This window comes from Halichoeres trimaculatus, unplaced genomic scaffold (genome assembly GCF_033239565.1).
Source record: "Halichoeres trimaculatus isolate MK-OKI-2021-1 unplaced genomic scaffold, fHalTri1.1 fHalTri1_scaffold_14, whole genome shotgun sequence".
NCBI classification, from domain to species: Eukaryota; Metazoa; Chordata; class Actinopteri; order Labriformes; family Labridae; genus Halichoeres; species Halichoeres trimaculatus.
The window spans coordinates 10379130-10404148 of NW_027437192.1; the positions used below are offsets into that span (position 1 = coordinate 10379130).

The 25019-nt window shown below is 40.8% G+C and overlaps 1 protein-coding gene across 1 annotated transcript in view; it reads right to left on the reverse strand.

Annotated features, from left to right (window-relative positions):
• The window catches only part of med30 (mediator complex subunit 30), a 48107-nt gene extending 23098 nt beyond the window's left edge, over positions 1–25009 (reverse strand). Inside the window, exons 1-4 of the mRNA XM_074686952.1 lie at positions 24922–25009; positions 24139–24402; positions 21510–21668; positions 10830–10937 (exon numbers count right to left, since the gene is read on the reverse strand). Coding sequence (XP_074543053.1) covers positions 10830–10937; positions 21510–21668; positions 24139–24321 — 450 coding nt within the window. The 5' untranslated portion in view covers positions 24322–24402; positions 24922–25009. The remainder of the gene's footprint in view (positions 1–10829; positions 10938–21509; positions 21669–24138; positions 24403–24921) is intronic.
• Positions 25010–25019: the final 10 nt, after the last annotated feature.

The window sequence follows — 25019 nt, forward strand, 5'->3', positions numbered from 1 at the left end:
GGACGGTCTGGCGCAGCTTGTCCATCAATATCAGGCCTGTAAACAAGTGTACTAACAAATCGACCCCTGTAGGTGGCAGCAGTGCTTTCTTTGGATAAGAGATCAGCATTGCTTATGAGAAGAAGATGCAAGATGACAAACAATGGCAAACTCGAGTATGTGTCTCAATTGTGAAAGAGGACAATGGAGATCATGGAGAACGAGAAGATCCAAGGATGGAGCTTCAGAGACCTACGCTAACACCTAATCAAAGCTAATTTTCTCGATTTATTCTATTGAAAATGTGTTTTTGGTGAAACTAGCATGTTCTACTGCTAATTATTAAAAAAAAGGTAGAAACAAACTTTTTTTCCTGATGAAAGAAGAGAACCTACTCTTACTTTAAGTAGTTTTGTTTTTTACAAAGACATAGAACATGGTATTCTGTGTGTCTTGAAAACAGCTAGCATGAGGCTCTCTGCTTTGAAAACAGCTAGCAGCCAATGAGTTAAAACAGAGAACTTTTAATCTGCATCCCCCAGTTCAAAACTGAAATGTAGCACATTTAGCTTCCCAGGTATATCTGCGGAATACATGAGCTTCTTGAATCATTACTTTCCAGGATAGTACATGTTTATCTGTTTCTGGTGAGTCCCAGTTTCACTGTAAACAGTTAACAACAAAGAGAGTTCATTCTGGTTTACTTCACCCAACCAAGAAAGCAATTTCTGCTTTTCCTCTGTTGTTTTTTGGGGGGATTTTATTTGGCACCTGAAGGAGAGCCCGAAAATGTAAGGAGAAAACAGCAGAAAACATGCACCAAGTAAGAATGAGATCAAAAGTTTTACCTCTGACCATGTGACATGACTTTTTACATGGGGCGCAATCTCCCCCAAACTAGCAAAAGCAGCTTTAAAGAAACACAACGTGTCAAGTTCTGAAAGGAAGAGAACATTTCAATCATGGGAAACACTGGACAGAAACCTGCTGTTAACAAACACATTATGAGTCAAACTTACTTTAAATGACGCATCTCTCTTTGTTTTCAGTTTTTCGAAGGCTAAAACCCATATGGCATATTCAGATTCCAAATCTTGCTAGCATAGAGTACACCAAATATGGGGCTTTAAAATGTCCCCTGTTGACGTCACAGATGGTGTGTCAATATTTCTCTGCAGTCTACAGCGGACGCAGGGCTTGGGACAAAGCTGCGGGGAGGATTAAGGAGGGATTGGCCAGCGTGTACATTTAGGCCTGAGCCAACACTTCTGCTTTACATTATTCCCTCTTGTGGGCACAGAACACACACTTGAATGGCTCTCTTCAGATCACCCTCTTCTGCTGAATTATAACAAGGGTGGTGTCTGCTCCAAGGTTATTTCAAATGAGAACAGAGTGTACGAAAATCCCCATCCGCCGATTCAGAATCCTGTTACCCTGCTTTGCTATCAGTCTGCCAATCACCCTTTTCCATTTTATCGCTCTTTATTATTTACAGCAGAGAGGGAATTCAAAATTCTGATGGAAGTCGTCTTTTCAGAAAATATTCACTTTCTTCTTTTCTGAGGGGAAATATGAGGCTAGAAAAGCTAAACCAGTGTGACATATCAGCTGGGGAGTTTGAAGCATGCTTGGACTTATCTTTTCACTTATGCATCAATCTTCGCGCTCTCTTTTGGCATCCTGATACAGAAGAAAGCATCCTATTTTCCCCTGCTGCGGCTGAATTTCATCAGTCTTCTCCTATTCCTTTTGAAGACCCTATCTGAATGAGGATGGCTTAACTCCGACAATCCACAGCTGTCTACACATCTATCAATCCACTCCTTCATCCATCTTTTAACGCACTGCTCCTTCTCTGTACATCAGTGATCTCAGAATCATTCATTTTCAAAAAAATGCCAACGAAATGTTTTTTAACCTGCATTCTGCAACCTGTTAGTTTCTCTAAGTGTTCTTCTGTCCTTCACCCTTCGCTTCACACATCCACTCTCTGACAGCACAGCTATCTGTCTGGTCAGCCATCCATCCGAAAAACATGTTTCCCAGCTGAACAGTCCATTTCTCTTCCCTGTTTTACTCAACAGATGATTTCCTCCCACCTCTCGTTTCCCCCTTCCATCACTCTTTCATCTACAACTCCATCATCCTTTATATAGTTACATCTCTCTGCCATCAAGTTCCCTTCCTTTTGTTAATTTTCCTCCTCATCCTTCACACGTTTTTTTCTTATTTTTCCTACCTGGCCTTTCTGTCTGGCTGAAGCTGATGTCTGTGGCAGATGTAGCCGAGCCACAAACATCTGCTTCCCTCTGTCCCGCTGAATCTCAGCTGACTAACTGCTCTAACTCCCCAAAGCTTGCTGTCCTTACTGGCGCCTTAATGTGCAGCTGGGCAGCCCGGGCAAAAATCACAGCTAAATATGCTGCAAACACATGAGGCACAAACTGGATGTCCTGAGGCCAGATGGAAAAGATGTGGCTCTAATAATTTTAGCGTTAGCCTCCAGGAAGAGCTTGGTCGTGTGAACAGAGCGGGCACTTACCGTGAGAGAAAGCTTCTCCGGGAAGAAAAGTAGTCCTGTCCAAATACTGTTTTTAGCCTCCCTGACAATGTCCTGACTTGAGTAGTAAAATTTGATAAATCTCAAGTTTTAACAACAGTATACAAAAAATATACTGGATGGCCAGGTGAGAAGTTTAGGTGAAACTAAAGTGAAATAAGGCCACCAGATTATCTGTCCTGCAAAGGCAAGAAAGATTTGACATCATAATGTCTTTACACAAGTGTTATGAAGCGTCTGGATTCTTTTAAAAACACAAAGATTGACAAGGTAATTACAATCAGCAACGTTCTGCCTGGCTTTTCAGAGCCGTTGAGTAATAACAATCATTTTCGTCCACTTCATCTTTGCCATGACAAGTTTTATTTCTCTTCAAAACAGAAAAACAGATGAGTTGTTAATGGCTGTTGACCTCGAATGTGATATTTTGATTCTTTATTTTCATTATTATGATGACAGTACTTGGGGCTGAATGGGCTTTTTTGGTGTTGGTTTGAGCAACAGAGGCGATTATAGGATAACTGAGCTTCTTGGAAAAAGTGATACGTTTTTTTCAATCTGGTCTTAAACTCAAAGACAAAATAGTTAAAAGAAAAATGAACCACAACTTTAAAAAATGGACACAGCCCTCCAACACCCCAAACATTGTTTAAAATGATTTTCAAGAGAAGCGGTCGCAGCAAATATACACGATGGATTTTCCGCGCGGTACGAAGCTATCACACTGGACTCTAGGGTTGAAGTGTGCTTGGGTACGATACAGATGGCCAGTGTGTCAACGCCCTCAGTGACTTTTAATTTGGGATGTGCGCACTTATAACAACTCATCAATTAAATGTACACTAATTATGTGTGTTTGTCATCTACAGAATTACTTAGAAGTTGATTCAATTAATGTACGCTTGAAGCTCCAACCACAAACTTGGGGCAGCAGCTCATGGTACTGGCAGGTGCCATCAAGCAATAATGGTTAAATGAGTAACCAGCCACAGATCCCAGATGACATCTTGTAGTGTGGCTTGGTTTGGCTGTATTATAGTAACTTGGTAAAGCCTAGATGTTAACCTGGAAGACAAACTCGGACCAAACAATTTGAGGCTGTTTCCCTGCAGTCATTGTGATTCCATGTAACCATATCAAGTTGTGTTGAAATATCGGACGTTCATAATTCATCACATGTTAACTTGATGAAACATCCAGTTTTGTTTTCAACTTTCTTTCACAGATGTCATGCGGTCTTATTTTACATTCAGCTATCTGGGAGGTGTTTTAATTTTAAAGCTATTTTCAATTTGAGTTAGCTAGCTAAAGGTTTTGTATCCAGAGGAGACACTAAGGTGGGGACTCACTGGGCTCCAGGTCTCCATGAGTTCTCTTCTTGAGGAGGCAATACATAACTGCTGCCAATGACACATACATGAAAGTAAAACATTTAATACAGAACATTCCCCCATTTACAAAGTCAAACTATGTTTAATAATAATGGAAATTTAATTGTTAACATTACTGAACATTGATCAAGGAAAATACTCAAAATCTGCATCCCTTGTTGACTTTACTTTCTTTTTTTAAGGGTTTCCTTGTTTGTAGAGTAGTCAGTCGGTCAGTCTGTGGTATTTAATTCTCAACAACAGAAGCAACACTGCAACACTTCATATTAACACTTGATAATAAACCAATCCTCATAAAGGGAGTTCTTCAAATTTTCATGTAAATGACTTCGTAATTAGTTGCTTTGGAACTTCCATAATTTTGATGCCAGAAGAGTTAATGCCAAAAAAGGTATTAACGGTGCATTGTAGACAGAGAAGCACATTATTTTCCACTCCAAAGACTCTACTGACTAATACATGTTACTAATAAAGTGAAGTAGGCAAAGAGTTTTGGACACAAGCAAGGGTTTATTGCCCTCTATTTTTTGATCTGTGGTTTTTAATGTGCGGGTCATGTTCTTGTCCCAGTGCACTAAAATTATTGTTATTATTACACATTATTGTAGTCAAGGCAATGCAACTATGCTCCAAAAAAGCTGGATAGAAGAGGAATACAGCTTTGTAAACAGCTACCAGCCAGTAAATATCGCTGGTGAAGAAAACACAAGATAAAGGAGCTCTGCAAATGTGTTAGGATGAAAGACATGTGAGCAATACTTTGATTAGGCCTCAAGGGAGGCACACAATGGATCCTGGTGTTTACTGACTGTAAGCATAAGTTGGGTTTGTTTACAGGGAAACTCTGGAGGACACCTTTAAAGCTGAAACGCAATCCAAGCTTTGCCTTAATGTATGCGCTTATTAATTCAAGACTTAAACATTTTTGATCAAGAAGACATTCACTTTATAATCAGTGAATAAAATGTTTGGTCCATGTTACTTCAAAATGAGTGAAATCTAGTGATTTACCTTGTACACTGACAGTATCATGAGTGGTATTTAGAAATGTTGCATAATAAGGTGAGAGGACAGGTGGCTTTGCGTTAAGGATTGCAGAAAGTGAGGAAAGCTCCCCCGGGTGTTTTACGTTGGCCTTCTCAATCACTATATACTTGGATCTATTTGACGGGACTCTATTTGCATGCAAATTCTTTGCATACAGGGAAGGTCATATCGTAAACAAGGTTATTTATCACACCTGTACACGGATCTCTAATAGGATGAAATTACTCCCACTTTCAGGTTTAGTGTTTTATGTACAGTCAGTGAAACTCAGAGAGAAAAGCAGGCTTTCAGCGTACCTTTTGGAGCTGTATAGAAGCTTTGTGCGGAAAGGAGATGCTGTTTGTTTTGGACGCTGCTGAGTGCAGTTGAGCGCGGGGTTCGCCGCAATGTTTCACCGCAGTGTTAACATTTAAAAGCAGCCAGGGGAGCAGTGCTGAGCTCTTAAAAATAACCAATTCTCATCTCTGCCGCTGACACTCCTGACCTTGGACCATTATCATTGCGGCACACTCAGACGGCTTGGCGTGCACAATCTGCACGAAGCCAGCCAGCGCCATGCACATACAAAGAGAAGAAAGAGGGAGGAAGAAAGAGAGGATTCAGCAAGCACGCGCTCACGCTGAAAGCATGCGTGAGAGCAAAGGCGAACGCAACCTTTTGTGAGGAAAGAACAAAAAGCTTTCTCACTCTCACACTCAATATAAACACACACATACTGTATATCCAAACAAAACAAAGCCCTGAAAGATAAGGCAAACTTAAAAGGCTTCCTAAATAATGCATGATGTGTTTTACCTGAACCTTTGCCTTTCTCAACTGTCCACAACAACTGAACTCCAGAGAGGAATGGGAACTCCTGGAAGCTATTGTGTGTGTTCTCACCTGCACCTGCATCTCAACTGCATCTACAGTATGTGAGATCTAGGCTCCATCGACCCAGAGCTGATATTTACACACAGCGCTTTAATGTCATCCTGTGCCCCTTTCCCAGAGAGAGATTACACCTAATCCAGGACTCTGAAATAATCTATGATGGTGAATGCCAGACATCAAGGGGCAGGGTTTGTTGGCGGTAAGATAAAGTGTGTTGTGTTTCGGTGCTGAGTTTCGGGAACATATGGAGTTTAATGACAAAAACATCCATAGGTATTTGTATTATTGACTTTAGTTGTACATCCTCTTTATGTCTTCTCATCTGCCACATTTTTAAAGTAACGTCTAATAAAACATGGACATTGTCTTAGATTCATCTTAAGTGGTTTCTGACAGTAAATTTTAAGCCTCCCAAAAACAGCTGCATATTGGAAACCCTGACTCAAATAGAAGCTACTGTGCTTTTTTGTTCGAGGGTTTATATCTTTAGTATCCCCAGAGTATCTACGCTTCCCTTTACTTGCTGTTGGCTCAGTTCGTCTTGGCACGGCACGCATTTTACAGTGTTTCCACTGACTAATCCCAGGACAGACGCCCAAATAACCAAGACAAGTCATGCCCCTTTTTGGCACTCTTCCGTAGGGGTGCCAGACTAAACCGATCCGATCTCAGAAGGTGGAGCCACAACACTGCAGATCATTGATTGGTCAAAAGAATCGTCACTAAAGTCACGTTTTCACCAAGCAGTCCGGGTTGGTTCAGTACGGTTTGGTACGGTTTGGTACAGCTAAGCCTGATCCCGTTTGCGTTTCCACAGCAAACTGTGCCCTCTCGTGGTAGGCGGCGTGTAAGCCGGATGCCGGAAGCCGCAGCTGTTAAACAATAGCGTGACGTAGCAGTTTACCCCGCTATTAAATCCAACAAAGAAGAAAAACGCGACACAGTAAACAAAGAGCACAGATGGAAGACATGCAGCATTTTGTCCTCTCTGATTGGCATGTGGCTCTTTGATACAAAGTGCAATCAAGCTTTGTTTCAGAGAAGTCTGTGTGCCGCCAGGAGAAATGCAGCCGCTGTCGGGGTAAGTGACGATTCTTTTAGACCAATCAACAGTCTGCAGTTTGTTGCTCCACCTTCCGAGAGCAGATAGGTTCAGTCTGGCACCCCTACTGAAGGGTCCCAAAAAAGTAGGCCGGCTCGTCTCGGTTTTTAGGGATCTGTCCCGGGATAAGTCAGTGGAAACGTTGCAAAAAGCCAAGAGGAACTGAACCGGTCTGCTTGGTGTAAGTGCGGCTTTGCTGTGCGACAGAGGTCTGATTTCTCCTTGTGGCACACAGTCTTCTCTGAACCAAGCTTGATTACACTTTGTATCAAAGAGCCACATGGAAATCCCAAAGAAGACAATTTGCTGGATGTCTTCCATCATTGCTCTTTGTTTACTGTGTCCCATTTTTTTTCTTCGTTGGATTTATTAGTAGGGTACACTGTGTCCCGCTGCTATGGGGTCACACTATTATGTTACTGATGCGGCTGTCGACATCTAGCTTAAACACCGCCTACCACGAGGGGGCACGGTTGGCTGTGGAAACCCAAACAGGGCCAAGCTTAACCGAGCCAGCTCATACTAAACCGTACTGACCGAAACCTGAGTGCTTGGGGGAGACAGAGCTTAATGCTCCCTGCTCCACAAAGCCCCTCCCTCTTACGGGCCAGTCCTCTGCTCTAGAGGCCTGTTGAGGTGAGGAGCTGCTTTAGCAGACCTTGGTGTTTGAGTACCGGCCACCTCAACACATCATAAATCAGCTGAGAGATCCTCATGCAGCAATCTCATCATTTCAGTAAAACTTGTGAAGATCTAGTATAGATCTAGGGAAGATCTCACAATAAAACATAGTGAGTAGTTTGATACCTGCTTGATGTAAAAGCATGATAGACTTTGCTCTTTCATGTTTCTACACATTAACTTTAATAACTTACTTTTTAATCTAAAAGTTCCTTTCAACACACATGAACATGACAACATATTTGTCTCCAAGGTAAGTTTAGACATCGGCTGTTAATTTAAAAGAGACTTTTGTTTATTTGACACTGTACCATTTATGTTTTTAAAAGCATATTTTGTGCATCTCCATGCTCAAATTCAGCCTGTTTCTCTGCCACACGTCTCTAAGCCATGACTCAGGATTTAATCTTTCGGCAGCTAACTTTCAGCCTCTGACTGACAACGTGGCGTGCCAGTCTGAAGTAAAGCTCTCTGCACTCAGCGGTGTCATTATACAGCCACTCTAACAGAGCAAAAACATATCTGACAGTGGATAAATCTGAAACAGCTCTGAGGGGTGTTTGATGTCAGACACTTGAAACAACTCAAAGAGTAAAAACCTCACTCACAAAATGTGACTAAAGATTTACTCCACTTCTCCTCTCTTCATCTTTGAGACACTATCACGAACTGTGTTTTATAAAGTCCCATTTCCATCAAACAGTCCGGTTTGGTTCAGTACAGTTTGGTGTGGGCTGGATCGGTCAAGCCTGATCCTCTTTGCATTTCCACAGCCAACTGTGCCCCTTTAAGGTAGACCGCATGTAAGCCGGATGCTGATAGCTGCATCAGTTACATATTAGCATGACACCATAGCAGCGCGACACAGTGTACCTGCTAATAAATCTAATGAAGAAAGAATGTAGAGCCATCGAAAAACATAATAGAGGCTGTGGAGAAAGCCTCTAGATGGCTATGGATCCAGAGGGGAGATCCGTGTAGTGGGCCACTTGGACACAGGTCGAGGGCTGATCACCCCCGGCTGGGTTGCCTGAGCGAGGGTGTTTGATGATCAAAGACCCAAAACATCCTATGACCTTGGGTTCATCACTGACGATGTGTCCAAGTAGCACCTAGAGGTGTATACAACAGTTAGCACAGTAAACAAAGAGCAACTATGGGAGACATCCAGCAATACACCTTTGTGATTTCCATGTGACCCTTTGTTGCAAAGTGCAGTCACACTTTGTTTCAGAGAAGGATGTATATCCCCAGGAGAAATACAGCCACTGTTGCATGGATTGGTTGAGTCTGGCACCCCAATGGAAAGGTCCAAAACAGTGTTTGGGGTTTTGTGGGGATTGTCCCGGGAATAGTCTGTGGTAACGCCACAAAATGCGTGCCGTAACAAGACAAACCAAAATGAACCACGTAGTGGAAACAGGGCTTATGTCAGATGTTTGTTGTCAATGGTCTATTTGCACGACATTATTATTCATACTATGATTAACTGGTAGCATTTGGGCTTTTTTAGTGTTACTCTTTTACTTCACAAGCTCAGGGCCAAGAACTTGAGTTCCAGGAACTATGGCTGAACGATTCTGAAAAAATAATCTAATTGTGATTATTTTGGACCAATATTGCGATTGCAATTTAGCATGCGATTTTTTGGAGGGGGCTTTTATCTTCTGCCTTGTTCACTGAACACAAGCTATATACTCATTCTATAGTATGACCAACACGACAAAGCACACTTTTAACATTTAAACAAGTCTTTTCTGCACTTTCTAATTGGAAAAGAGAAAGGAACATTGAAATTTTACTGACCTCAAGTTGTTAGTAAGAGTAACAAACAATACAGAATAAAATGAACAAGGGATATGGCTCTGCCAGCCACGACCATTCTGCTGTATGGATCTCTGTAGCTCACAGGGTTTTTGCCAAAAAAAATGCATTTTGACTTTAGCTGGTTTTAAGGAAGCATGTATGCAAGTTACTTTATTCCCTCCAGGTCTCTGTACATCAAACTTTTTCTATACATATATTTTTTTAATCGCAGCCTTTGCGATTTGAAAATTGCACTCTATTACGCTGCGATGTCGGTTTTCAAATCAGTTTATTGTTCAGCCCTACCAGGAACTACTCCTTTAGATGGTTCCTGTGGCCTCTAGTTGTCTGCACTTCCACCTAGGCCTGAAGTCTCATAAAGGTAATGCAAACCAGTACATAGTCACACCGGGAAAAAACAGTAATTGCAAGACACTAACAGACCAGTAGATGGCAGTAAACAATGATGAAGGCCTTGTAGTGAGGTGGTGCTACACAAGTGCAATATTTGAAACTGCTTCTGTCGTAAAGCACCCTGAGATAAAAATTTGTGAAACAATACAGACTAAATGAACTGGATTTGATAGATTAATAGGCTTGAGATCCCTTTAAAACATGGAGCCTTGTTCACCGTGAGAAGCACTCAGTCCTTCCAAGTAACATTGGCAAAAATCATTCGGCGCCTTCAGCATGTAAAAACCGACATCATCCACTCATCTACCACTCCACTATTGAAGTATCTGACAACCTGAATGACCTTGACAGAAGAGATGTGCAGATGTCCTTGGATCACAAATAAAGACTGGCGACGAGCTTTTGCACCTAATGCTTGCACATAGCTACATCCCTCCAAGAGCACGGCAAGGAATTTTAATGGAAACATTACGTGAAGGTTTTCTCTCCAGAACTGTTAGAAATGCAATTCTCGTTAAAAGCATCTGACATTGCCGATTTAAACACACAAACTCTTTCCACAGACAATAAAGTTTATCATGTGTAGCCTTTTCATTTTGTTTTCTATAAAGCTCCTTTTTTACAACCTGAATAATTGTTACACAAGTAATGGAAAGTCGGCAATAAAAGCTTCAGGTTAATGATGAAGATTAAAAAAACTAATCTGTAATGAATTTCATTCCAAATTATAATTCCTTATCTTTCAGATGGATTGTTTCCCCTCCAGCTAGGGCAGATTTGATTTAAAGTGGCTGCCGGCTGGAAGATCTCAGAGGTGAACTGAAACTTTAAAAATATTAAATAACATCATTTATGCTGTGATTAAATTTCACCCCATTTTTATCTGCTTCACTTTCCAATTTCAATACCTCGGAGTGAAAAGAAACTCCAAAACTCTAACTGTGCTGTGCTATTGAGAGGCAGAACACAATACCTTGTTGACCTCCAGGATTTCTCTCCTCTCCTCGGCAGTGGAGCGGCTCTGGCCAGCTGAGCGGTCCTCGTGTTTGGAGCTGTCATCCTCCACAAAGGGTATCAGTTGCTGCAGGGGACAGCAAATGAAAAAAATAAAAAAAGAATGGATGTATTATTTACTGCAACCAAGACAACTGTAAGAAGATCACTTCTTAAAGGCTGACATCTCCAAGTGATGTGGATTGTTTATTGCTTACAGCAAGTACAGGATCTCGACGGTAAAAGGAGAATGATGCTCGAGTGAGGGATTTTAGCTGGTTGAGAAACAGACTTAAACCAACACAACTATCAATATTACATCCCAGCTCTGATGAGACAAATAATAAAAGAGGTAATCATTTTTTTCTTGAGCCAACCTTGTCACCGCGGTCTGCATTAGTGACGAGGTAAGGACAAATCAAGTTACACATGAATAGCATGAAAGGGTCGATCACATTTAAAGAGGGGGTATTGTGTTTTTGTTTTTTTTTTAGATTGAAGATTGTTCCCACAGTATCCCGTGGTCACTTTACATGATTTACAGCTCAAAAATCCCAGTTTTTCCTCTCTCATATGATTTAGAATACCCTAATTTAAGCTTTGGTTTAAAACCTTTTGTTTTGCATAAGACCCCTTCCCTCTGATTGGCCAGCCCTCTGAAGGCCTGTCACAGTGAGGAGCAAAGGCAGACCTTGGTGTTTGAAGCCTATCTCTCTAACTTGTGGTTAACCAGAGAGAAGATACTTGTGATGATCTCATCATTTCAGTAAGTCTCATGAAGATCTTCTGTAATTATTATTTTTTTTTTTGGTACAAAGGACTATTTTGATCAATTTACAGACAGATTCGGAGATTTTTACAACATGTGGATAGCAGAGCTTATAAAACTTGCACATTTGATGTCAATATCCAGCACTGTTACTGTATATTCATGTTTACAATATGAGGAAGCATCATACCCTCTCTTTAAATTTGAAGGTGTTCATAGTGTATGATTGAGAAAAACAATAAAAAGTCAGGGTTGGAAGACTGTCATATTTTAAAAACTCAACTATAGCAAAGATCTTCGCACATCTACTCCTCAGGCAGGTTTTGTGCTGTCCAATTTCTCAAATGTCAAGTTTGCCCTTCAAAATTAACACCAGAATAGATTTGTGTGAATATCATTTTTAGTATTATTTGTTTAAAATATTTGTTTAAATATAACAAAGGAGTTTTAAAAAATATTTTAATTTTTTTATATTAATAAATAATTCATTTTTGTGGGTCCGAGAAATCAGCGTCAACCGTGTTACCCATTGAAAAAACCCTATAAATCAGCAATGGTTTGCTCCAAAGTCACATGACTTAGATCAATTGAAGTCACAGCCTTTTTGGTGGGAACCATGAAGAAAATGTGGCATACTTCAACTCCTCCTCATCAATATTTCATCTAAATGATTGTCTGTTCATGGTGTGCTTTAATTGTTTGTCAACTGTGTTACCAACATTTTCTGGTGTTCTTACTATAAATGTTAGAAAGACCAAACTGTGAAAAAAATGCACAGAAATATTAGGTGATGGAGGTCAGGTGGTGCCATGTTCAAGGTCTGCACTTAGCACAAGAGCCAAAAAAAAAGAGAAAATGCCAACCATGTTACCCATCAACCGTGTTACCCATCACAAAATTTAAAGCTGTAGAGACAAGTTTTCCTGTCAGCTATGTTACCATGTGTCAGCAGTGTTGCATGTGATTTTTGTGCTATAATTATTTAAAATTTTGGCCAAACTTAGATATAAATGATGAGGGATATTTCTAGGGAGTGCAGTTTTGCATAGAAATGTTGAATAACTCTAAATTCAGTAATACATGGATTTATGTAAGTAGTCACAACTTTTGTCCATCATACAGTTGACAAAATCATGCTCCAAATTTTTTTGTAAATAAAATATGAAACATTAAAAAACACCTTTTTTTCACTTTTTTGTACCTGAAATGTAGCCCTAATTATAGAATCACTCACAAACTGAGAGGCTACAGGTCTTCCACAGAGGCTGAATTTTTGTTTAGTTTCACTGAATTGAACTGAGCTATATTGTAATTAGCTGAAAATTACATCATACACCTCCTGTAATGCAAACCAGCCATATATTAAAGTCACAAAGCTGCACTGTCACATTTTTCTCTCTGTCCCCTTGAGTGCAGTTACAGGTCAGAATTATGTGCTTATTTGAAATCTCAACCTAAGAGCGTCTTCCTCTACTCAAGATTTCCCCCATGCAGTCTTGTAATCTTACTCCCATGAAGTGGTGAAAATGGGGATTCTGTGTAAGCCCTCGATTGCCGGCTGAGTCTCACTTCAACATAAAGAGAGAGACAGATAGGAGAGAGGGGGGAAGAGACAGAAAGCGAGTGGGAGATTAATTCATTTTTCAACGCTCTGTGTGCTTGACCTTGTCTGCTTGACACTACAGTGAGGCTGACGTGCTGGAGCCTTCAGGCGAGGCTGCGTTCCTAAGAGCCAACAGGGTCAGGGGCCCACTCCTTTTGCATTGCACTGCCCCCTAGTGGCCACGACATGGAGGAGGTGAGGAGGAGAATCACTGCAGTCACACATCAGAGTAATGTGAGAGGGTCTTTAGAACAAAGTGTTCCTGGAGAACCGCAGAGTGAGGATGCGAAGGGTCTTCCGCTGAGAACGTGTGATGGATGATCTGTGCACAGAAGCTGAATAACGCTCAACGCCGTCAATAACTGGAGTGTAATGCAGTCAAATGTCTGTGCTATTGTTCACCACTCCCAGGAAGAACATAGTATCAGTTATGTCGACACAAAGTCAATTTTACAGCTTCACGCTTCCAAACCTATTTTGGTGCACGATATTCAGGCAGAGGGAGCAGCTTTTAATGCGCTCCAAAGATAATCTGCTGTGGTGTATTTCACAGGAAGCAAAGATTCCAAGTAAAAAAACAACATCTCCGAAAAAATAACAGCTCCAAGGTTTCCTTTCCAAAACACAAACTGTCATACCAGACAAGATGAAAAACACAGATTATAGGTAGGAGACTCTCCAAACAGCAAGGCGCCAATGAAAACGGCCGTACAGCTGCAAAACACACCTTGCTCCAATATCAACTTGGCAGGACACTAATCTAATCAGGCTGAGTTTTTGGGATTATTGAGTTTGACTACTCTGTTGACCTGAGGCTGTGCAGCTGGACTGGACAGCAAACAATGACTGGAGAAATCTGCCAGATCTGGAAGGAATGACTGACTGGTGTTTGGGTAGCGCTGGAGCAGGAAGACTGTGAGATCAACAAGAAAGAAACAAGCAAAATGTAAGACAGAGAGAGAAAGGAAGGGTTGAAATACACAGATGGATAAGAAAGAGGAAGAATGAAATTGAGAAGGTAGAGAGGAGAGAATATGAGCTACACCAAGAGACAAAGAGGCCTCAAAAAGGGAGGAGGAGGAAAAAAGGAGTGACAAAAAGACATAAAAATCTGGATAACTTTCTCTGCTGCTGACAGTTTCCAGGCCGAGCTCCATGCCAAACTGTAAACTTAGACTGCTGGACGGAGAAAAGACAGCGAGTACATGTGCAGGATATTACACGAGACAAACTATGAGCTTGTCTCTGGCTCGAGGAAACTTTAGGAAAAAGTTTTTTCATTAGATAATTTCAGGCTAAAGCCAATGACATATCGAGTTTTAAAGGTAGTGGGCTGATTCTGGCAGCTTCAGGGTGGAAAATGAAATGTGCTGAGTAGGGTGGGTAAGATGGATGGGGAGTGTATTATGTGTGTGTGTGTGTGCGTGTGTGTATGCACGTGTAGCAGTGAAGGCGCCTGTGTGAGTCATAACCCCTGCCTCTCGCACAGAAAGATGGATGTGGTTTCCTGGCTGACAGAGAAGAATGGGCTAATGAAGTTCTCCAGGTTGCTGCGCAGAGACAAAAGGAAAAGAAGGAGAGTGAGGAGACGGAGTGGGAGAAAAAAACAGAATAATAAGGAAATAGCAGAGTGAATATGTAAGAGGAGAGGGAAATGAAACATTATGGCTGTTCAGAGCAGGTAATGACAATGGGAGGGAAGAAAAGGGACAGGAAGAACAAGACAGGGACAGAGTGAAACATGGCTGAGGTAAGGGGGAAATTAGAAGCAGAGGGAACAAAAGAAAGAAACAAAGAAAAATAAGAGCAAAACATACTAAAAAAGGATAAACTGAATGAAAGGGGAAGAAAATGAAAATTCAGAGAAGAAACAAAAAGAGAAAGAAAGATTGTCAAAAAACAGCTTAAAATTTAAAAAGCATGGACAGAAAGCGTGAAAGAGAAAAGATAAGTTAACAAGAAAAATAAAATGAAACAAAAGAAACAAAAGGATAAAGAAGACCAAGAGAATGAAAGTGCAAAAGAAAGTTAGATAAGGAAAAAGGAAAAATAGAATAAAGGAAGTGACAAATTAAAAGTAAAGATGAAATTTAAAAAAGAGGAAAAGAACAGGAGGAAAAAACAAAAATGAAGTGAGAGAAGCATCTGAGCTTACAATGGAGGGATAAGAGAGAGAAAAATGAATAGCAAAAGAAAGAATGAAAAAAGAGTTAACTGAATGGAAGCATTAAGACAGAGTTTGGGGAGAGGGGAAGAAACAAAGACAAAAAAGAGAGGGAAAAATGAAATGAAATGAAATTAAATAAATAAATAAGAAAGGAGAAAAACCAAATGTTGACAGTAAGAAAAACAAAGAAAGAAAGAAAGAAAGAAAGAAAGAAAGAAAGAAAGAAAGAAAGAAAGAAAGAAAGAAAGAAAGAAAGAAAGAAAGAAAGAAAGAAAGAAAGAAAGAGAGAAAGAAAGAAGGAAAGAAAATAAGAAAGAAAGAATGAAAAAAGAGTTAATTGAATGGAAGCAATAAGAAAGAGTTTGGGGAAAGGGAAAGAAACAAAGACAAAAAAGCGAGGGAAAAATGAAATAAATAAATGAATAAATGAATACATAGATAAAATTAGAAAGGAGAAAAAACAAAAGTTGAAAGTGAGAAAAACAAAGAAAGAAAGAAAGAAAGAAAGAAAGAAAGAAAGAAAGAAAGAAAGAAAGAAAGAAAGAAAGAAAGAAAGAAAGGAGGAAGGACAGAAGGGAGGAAAGAAGGGAGGAAAGAAAGGAGCAAGGTGTCTGTGGGTCTCATACAATACGCAAAGGTGTAAAGTGTAAAAACAAAAAGAAAAGAAAGATGCAAGGAAAAAAGGGTGTAACAAAGTTCAATGTTTAGCAGTCATCCAGGAAAAAGAAAAGACAAATGCTGGGAAAGAGGATGGAATAAAGGGAAAGAAAAACAGTCAAGAGGAAAAATGTGAGTTTGGAGGCTGTGGCAAATGACAGCTGGAAAGAAAAAGAGGAAAGCGCTGACGTGTGCGTTTGCTCCAGCTGTTCATTAAACGGCTCTGTTGCTAATTAGGCTGCGATGAGGTCACGCTGCCTGAGTCATTGATTCCACTTCCTGTTTGGGGCAGCCAATTGTGAGCGGCTGTCAGGTGGGCACCTGAATTCTCCGAGATGATAAATGGCATGCACGCCGGGGCCAAAATCAACAACCTCTCAGCCTCAGTACAAACATGGCGAGCTGAGCTATTGGCCGGTCAGCACCGCACTGGTTTACAGCCTGGAGGGGGAACGAATAAACATTTAAATAAGGTGGAAATAAGAGGGAGATAAATAGCTAGATGGTGTAATGATTCAATGAGGGTTTACACCATTACTGCGAAAGAAAATGTCACAGTGAACCCCCTCATACACTGTGAATTAGGGGCGGAACCGCAGACGGCAGTCATTTCGAACAACCAGTGGATAGATCATTTGAAATGCTTCAGAGCCGCTGTATTATTCAATGCCAAAAATGTACACGGTGGCAGCCATCGCAAATTTGTTCCAATTTAAGACCGGTCTCCTCCCACATCCTCCTTTATCCTCAGAAGGAGTCTGGAGAGAGAGATTAGCTTGGAGCCAATCTGTAGAAATTGGGAAGGGACTGCCGCAGTCATAAATCCAATCAAACAGTGGTGGATAGCCTGGCTGTAGCCCTGCATGGAGCTGGGAACAGTGCGCAGAGTCCCGGAGTGTGTGTGTAAGTGTGAGTGCATGTGCGTCACACTCCAGGGCTTCACATGCATGTCTGTGCTGTATATATTTATCTTGTTGGACACATTAGTAGTTCACACACTTTTATATGTGTGTGTAAGAGTGTGAGTGTAAGCTGAAGCTGAGCATTTCTTCCTGAAGGTGGATGGCGACTGTACCCAGCAGTAAAGAGACCCAGGAGACTCACCTCAAGCGACCAATGAATCTGCTGGGAGCGCAGAAAAGAGAGACCTGAGGGGAATAGGTGAGATAAGAGTCCCTCAGGGGGAAGATGTGTGTTTGTGTACTGCACTGTAAGAGTGTTGAGAAAGGGGGTGCGGTGGTGACAATGGCCTACTTCCATTAAATTAACGGCTTCTTATACTAATAAATGGTCTGTGTAAAAAGCTTTTTTGAGCTATATGAAACTAAAAAATCATAACGGGCACTTTTCGTTTTTTGACATTTGGTAAAATTGTACTACATAACTAAAGATAAATACATTACCTCTAGCAGAAAGTTTTTCCTGAACAAAGAAAAGTAGTGTTTTAAAGAAGATCTGCTGTCTATGTATTTGCTTCGAAAAACAATGCATGACTTGGCAAGATCCCTTAAGACAGTGGGTGCAAGTGCTCACAAGAAATAGAGTCTTTATCCCAGAAAAATATAAATATTTTGACAAAAGGTGCCGCTACAACCAATGGCAAATGCACTTTATTAGGCACACCTGTTCAACCGCTCGCTAACACAAATTTCTTATCAGCCAATCACGTGGCAGCAACTCAATGCATTTAGCCGTGTAGACATGGTCAACGCGATCTGCTGCAGTTCAACCCGAGCATCAGAATGGAGAAAAAAGGTGATTTAAGTGACTTTGAACGCAGCATGGTTGGTGCCAGACAGGCTGGTCTGAGTATGTCAGAAACATTTTTCACACTCAACCATCTCTATAGTTTACAGAGAATGGTCCCAAAAAAACAAATATCCAGTGAGCGGCAGTTCTATGGGTTAAAATGCCTTGTTGATGCCAGAGGTCAGAGGAGAATGGACAGACTGGTTTGAGCTGATAGAAAGGCAACGGTAACTCAAATAACCACTGGTTACAATCGAGGTCTACAGAAGAGCATCTCTGAACACACAACATGTCCAACCTTGAGGCAGATGGGCTACAGCAGCAGAAGACCACACTGGGTGACCCTCCTGTCAGCTAAGAACAGGAAACTGAGGCTACAATTCACACAGCAACACCAAAACTGGACAATAGAAGATTGGAAAAACGTTGCCTGGTCTGATGAGTCTGTATTTCTGCTGCCACATTGGGATGGTAGGGTCAGAATTTGGCATCAACAACATGAAATCATGGATCCATCCTGCCTTGTATCAATGGTTCAGGCTGCTGCTGCTGGTGTAATGGTGTGGGGGATATTTTCTTGGCACTCTTTGGGCCCCTTAGTACGAACTGAGCATGTTTTAAAGTCCACAGCCTACATTAGTATTGTTGCTGACCATGTCCATCCCTTTATGGGCACAGTGTACCCATCTTCTGATGGCTACTTCCAGCAGGATAACGCTCCATGTCATAAAGCTGGAATCATCTCAGACTGGTTTCTTGAACATGACAATGAGTTCACTGTACTCAAATGGCCTCCACAGTCACCAGATCTCAGTAACCTTTGGGATGTGGTGGAACGGGAGATTCTCATTATGGATGTTCAGCCGACAAATCTGCAGCAAGTGCATGATGCTATCATGTCAATATGGACCAAACTCTCTGAGGAATGTTTCCAGTACCTTGTTGAATCTATGCAACGAAGGATTAAGGCAGTTCTGAAGGCAAAAAGGGGTCCAACCCAGTACTAGCTAGGTGTACCTAATAAAGTGGCAGGTGAGTGTAGATAGTCCTCACAGTACCTGTACGATTAAGGATGTTGTGTAAAGTGCCCATCAGTATCAACCAATAGCATCACTTTGCATCCATTAGCCACTGGATGCAACACCCTGGATCAACCAAAGGTTCAACAAATTTGAAAACCCATTACCATAAACACATGGAACTGAAGACTGTTGACATTGTTGATTTTTAGGAGCTATCATAACAGCCAAATGTAATGTTAAAATCTGACTGTGTGTCCCTCTGCTATTACTGTGTAAATATAAATGAAGCCTTTATTAACGCTACTCTGTGCAACTATGTTCTCAACCTGCTTGTTATTGTCTTCCTAAACCTGTGTCTCGTTTGCTGTAAGGTTTATTTATTGATCCTGCCTCCTCGTGTTGGTTTGGTATCTCAAACGAGTAGCAGCCTGAAGGGGATCATGTGTTCAGCCTTCTCTGTGAGGGTGTTAATATTTCTGTGTGCATGAAATCAGGCATTCTTGCATAACACTTGACCAATCAGGCTAATGTTTTCTGAGGACATGATGCCCATGCTTAAGCCTACATGCAATCAATGCCAAGGATCAGCGAAATATAAACATGATGCCAGATTGTGTGGGAGGGGAGAGGGAGGTAGGGAAGGAGCTGATCTTCAGCTACATGCCTACACACACACACAAACACAAACACACATACCTGGAATTAGGTATGAATTATAGAGGTTTTCCATCATTATGCAGATTTGTATGACAGTAGCGTTTTTCTCAGCCCAGGATTTGGAATCAAACATGAAAACTGAGTGATTTTGATTTGCATGAGCGCCAGGTGCTGTGTGTGATGCCTGACTCCTCTAAGTGGTACATTGTAGATTCTTCTAGGTGAGGTTGATATAACACAACTACGGTGCCAGATGGTGTAATTTGGCTAATTAGGTTTTATCTCAAGAGGTGTGAGAAATAAAACACACCTGAAAATCATCGAAATACTTCTATGGAAGACATTACAGTGAAGATGCACTACAATGATTAAATAAATGTAACTTAGAGGTTCAGTAGCACTAATATTTCCTTGATCAGCCACTTATTCTTTTGTCTCCATTAGCAAACAACATCAACAATGGAAAATTGTATTTTTAAGATGAGTTTTAAGTCTTTGATTTTTTATTGATATATTAAAGAGGGGTGTGATACTTTTCCATACTCTAAGTATGGATGTAAAGGAACAACGCTGGATGTTCACACACAAAGTGCAAATTTTCACACTACTACATATTCATATGTGTAGAAATCCCTAAATCTAGTTGTAAACTGGTAAAAAATGGTCCAAAAGCAGCATGAGATCTTCACAAGATCTTCACAAGACTTGATGACATAACCATGTAACAGCTATGGAAGACTTTACATAACCGGTTCATAAAACAATAGAGGGGAGTACATCTGGTTCAGAAAAAGGAAGCATATGCAGAAGTGCTAAAATGTTGCTGTTCATCGAGAATCTGCTTGAGGCTGGCTGCAGAAAAACCAGAAGTCACGAACACACCCAGCTAAACTAATGGACTTTTACAGCATTAAAAAGCATATTTACAGCCTGTTTTAAAAAACGTCCTGGGTCTGCAACACTGATTTTGCTGTCAGCACACACTGTACGGTGAGTGGTTTTTTTTTAAAGTGCGGTTTAGAAGTTATTAGGATCATTTGATTGTCCAGAGACACAGCTCAGGTCTCGTAACTGACCAGCTGCACAAAAGGAAGCTCACAGGGCATCATAACCAATGTGGCTGCCGATTTGGATTGGCACAAAAAGCCACCTGTGTGTAAGATTAGTTCGAATGTTAAAATTGTGACCTCAGAAAAGCAATTAGTAGGAGGGAGAAGTCTCTTTATTTTATGTCCTATTTTCTCTTGTTTTATGTTATTTAGGTAGGTAAGAAAACTTGTATTTTGTTTGATGATTTGTTTTTGAGGAGGCAAGCTAGGATCACGGGATTTATGTTTGTTATTTCAGACACTGCTCTGGTCCGAAACCAATAAATTGCTTCTTATTTTTTTGGTTTATCTTGTTTTGCTGGCTTTTGTGAGTGGTTTCCTCTGTTCCCCTAAACGTGGGACATAACAGGTGGGCCTCAAACACCAAGGTCTGCTCATAGCTCAGCTTTTGACAGGCCTCTAGAAGGCTGGCAAATCAGAGGGAAGTGGGTTTTGGATCAGGGGGCCTTAAAGAGACAGCACATAGAATGAAGTGTTTTAGACAGAGACTAAAATAAAGGGTTTTTCTGGAAAAATAAAAAAGAAACTGCAATTTTTGCTCCAAGGCATGTAAGGTTAAGACAGGGGTAGCAGGAGGACATAAATCCTAAAAAAAAAAAACACAACACCTCTTTAACAAGCATTCAGTATCCCCATGTCACGATCCATTCCTGTTAATGACCAAAAGCTTAGGTGTCAATGAAAATAATGTCAGTCCTTCAGTCAACAAGTTACCTGGTGACCTCCACCTGCCAGTCAAATGAGCCATACCTCTAATTTGCTTCATTTTTCAGAAATTTTTCGAAAAACTTTGTTAAAATTAAGTCCAGTTATCAAACCAATATCCAGTAAATCATTATCACATGCCTTTGTACACAAAAACCTGCCTTCCCATCCCATTACCATGAGAATACTTTGTCTTTTCATGTCTGTGTCAGGGAATCTCACCTCTGGAGGTATGGAGTCCAGGCCGGCACAGTTTTCGTTGCATTTGTCGTACACGAGTCGCAGCTTTCGGAACAGCACAGAAAGCATGCGTAGGTGTTCCTGGAGCTTTCCCAGCCTGTCCTGGTGGGTTTGTGGGTGGTAGGTGACTCCATTAGGCAGCTGAGAGGCACCACAGAGGGGACATTGTGTTAAGCAAAGTACATGCCTATCATTTCGCTAATGCTAATAAAAAGCAACAGGCAGTGATCACCTGCTGAGCGCTGCAAGCGTTACTAACCCTCTGTTGTTGCCATAGTGAAGATGCAAATTATTTACTCTAATAACAAAACACAGTTTCATCTCTACTTCAGAGTGAGAGCAACTTGACTTTAATTAAACCCCAGTGTGTTGACATGCTTGCGTTTGAGCGTCATTACAGAAGACAATCTTGATGAAAAAAAATAGTGAAATCGCGCTTTAAAAATCAAAAGGTTAAGAGCAGCTGCCACAATTTGTGCTTTTTTAAGTCACTCTTACACTGAGGTGGCATCTCTGGCTTTTAACAACAAGAGACATTAAAGGGCAACAACACTTGTTTTAATTGAGGGGATCGACAAGCCTCTGAGGCAGCAACGTCTGATTATGAACATCCTACATAACATGAAACAAGCGTGCCTTCAGGGCAGGCGAACTGAAGAGACACAGAGGAACAGAGGGGAGACAGACAGATAAATGAAGAATTTTTATGAGTATAAAGGCAGGCTGTGATATGAGGGGGAAAAAACAAGTCACAACAATACTGTTTGTGCATTCTGTGGCTGAGGCCTGCTTGTTTGGCCTGTCTCTCTCTGGCTGTGATTTTAACAAGTTGCAGGAGCAGTGTCTCACAGGAGCAGGCAGACATCCATGATAAACTCAGTCTGACCCCGTCTCCAGGACACAATCAGAGCTGAACTACATGTGAATTGCAGAACACAGTGGAAAAAAGAAAAAAAAACTTTCTCACACTCTGCATTAAAAAAGCTAGGACGCACACTTTCATTTAGTCAAACTGATGTGATTTTTCACCTTCAGTTTCATGTTGTAAAAAGTCTAATCAGCGACAAAGACTGTTTCGAATGTAGATATTTTCACCTGCTTTTATCCTTAAATGCTTCAATGATGTTAATATATTAATCTCTTTAAATTGTTCCTGTTTCACCCCACTGCTTTTATCCTTCTTTTCCTGCTTTATTCTTCTTCTTCTTCATGTTGTTGGGTCCTTACAGGCTCTCCTGGTTTCTTTGGGTTATTTTGTTCTTTAGTTACATTTCCCTTGTGTCCCTCTATGTTTGGATCCCCGATGTTTGTGTTGAGTTCTTGTTTAGGCCTTTTCCCCCCATGGAGTTAGTCCTTGAGTGGGTGGCCCAGCTTTGAATCCCACATGCTGCACGCTTCCTTCATGTCACTCCCCACTCTCACCCGGATTCCTGGGCTAGACACTGTCTCATGCTCCAATTAAAGGGCATAGAAAGATCTTAAAATTAACTTTAATAATAACTATCAGCCATTATATTTTCATGTTAAGGGGGAAAAAAAATATTAAGCTGCTTGATAAAGGTCTATGACCATAACCTAGGAATTTTTTTTTTCTTTCTGGATTTTGACCAGTGTGCAGGAACTTTCTTCTGATAAATTTGGACTTTATTGTCTTTATCCAACGCACCTGCCTGAGGAGTAGATGTGTGAAGATCTTAGCTGTTCCTGATGCATTTCCATGAGCAAAATACGAGTTAACTGCTAAGAAAAATCACATCCATGTCTATCTTTAATCTCAATGTATTCAGCCAGCTATTGCAATAAATCCTCCCCTACTTGTCTACAATCAATCCAAAACACTGTGGCAATACTGTTAACAAGTTCCAGAAGAATAATCCACATCAATCCCATTTTTATTCTTTTTACATTGGCTGCCAACCAAATTCAACATTAATTTAAGTTTCTTGTTTCAACTTATAGACCCAATCCAGGATAAAGCACCAGTGTACATCTCAGACCCGCTAGATCCTTCCATCACCACTAGATCCCTCAGGTCATCTGACCAGGGTCTGCTTGCTGTGCTTTGTGTTAGACTGGTGTTTACATTTTTTATCATTTATATATGAGTTTATCCTTCTTTTTGGAGTTTGTGATTTTGCTCTTTGAAAGCAGCTATACTGAATACACTTTACTTTCTTGTGTTCAGGTTGTGTTAGTTTCTTAATACAAAAATTTCAGCTGGTTGCCAGAAAAACACCAGATTTGTTTTAACCAACTGGTCAAAGAAGCTTAAAAAAACCAGTAACTTTCCTGCAGATACATGTTATTCATGTTTTTTTTTTAATCTACTCATATATGAACTTTTGATGTTTTAACAGGCCACTTCCTGTAGTGGTTTGGTTATGAGGATGGTACATCTTGTTGAGGATGCATTAGTTCACTTTAATGTTACCACCACAAGTCTAGTGTAGTCAAATGCATCAAAACATATCTTATAACACTGGTTTCAAGTGATTTGATCATCCAAGATCTTGGTCTCTACTTTAATGCAATGGGTCTTGTGATCCACTAGTTTTTATAATCTGATCAAATCAGAAAATTGGACAGAGTGTAACAGCAGACTGAGACACACCTGCATATTCCTGAGGAGCTGGAAGATCTCCATTGTCCTGAGCACGATATCCTGGACTGTCTCCTGTCCGATGCGGCACAGCGAGGCTGTGTTAACATCACGCGCCGCCTGGGCTTGCTGCTGTTGCTGTTGCGGCGGTGGAGGCTGTCCGCCGAAGGGTGAAACAAGCGGAGGGGTTGTCATGGGGACAGCAGGTATGGATGCTGGTGAATGATGGAGGTCTAGGTCCAGGTGAAGTAACCTGTCAGGCACACCCTTACATGCCTTATAGATGTGTTTTACAGGAGCAGGACGAGAAAAATAATCAGTTACTTTAGGTGATAATTAATTCACCCTGAAGTATTGGAGTACATTTATAAGCTAGGAAAACCTTGAAGTGTTATCTAAAAGCTTTGAAACTGACACAAATAAGCTTAACCGACGTGCTGCTTATCATCTGACATTCAACACATATAAAGTCTTCTAAGCTATCGATATGACGTTCAATATATGATTTCTGAACACCCTAACTTGTCTCTAAATCAGTGAAAGTCTTTTAGATGCTCTTTTCACTCTAAATTCAACTTCCGAAGCCTCTCAGTCAAATAACGGCTCAATCAGAAAACATGATAAAGTGAAGTATCTGTCACCAAAGCTAGGTGCACAGTCACAACACACGACAGTTACTCTTTCCATCGCTCAGTTTCACTGTCTCGTTCGATCATTTCGGCAATAAGATGAGCCTAACGGCACAGTGGGTGTTCATAGTGCTTTAAAACCTCATTAGAAAACGTTAAATGTTACCTGTGTGGTGATAATTTATCTGTTTTGTTGACATATCAAGTTTCCTGCTCTCCTCCTAGTACCTCGGCTGCTGCACTTATCGCGAGATTTACACTTGT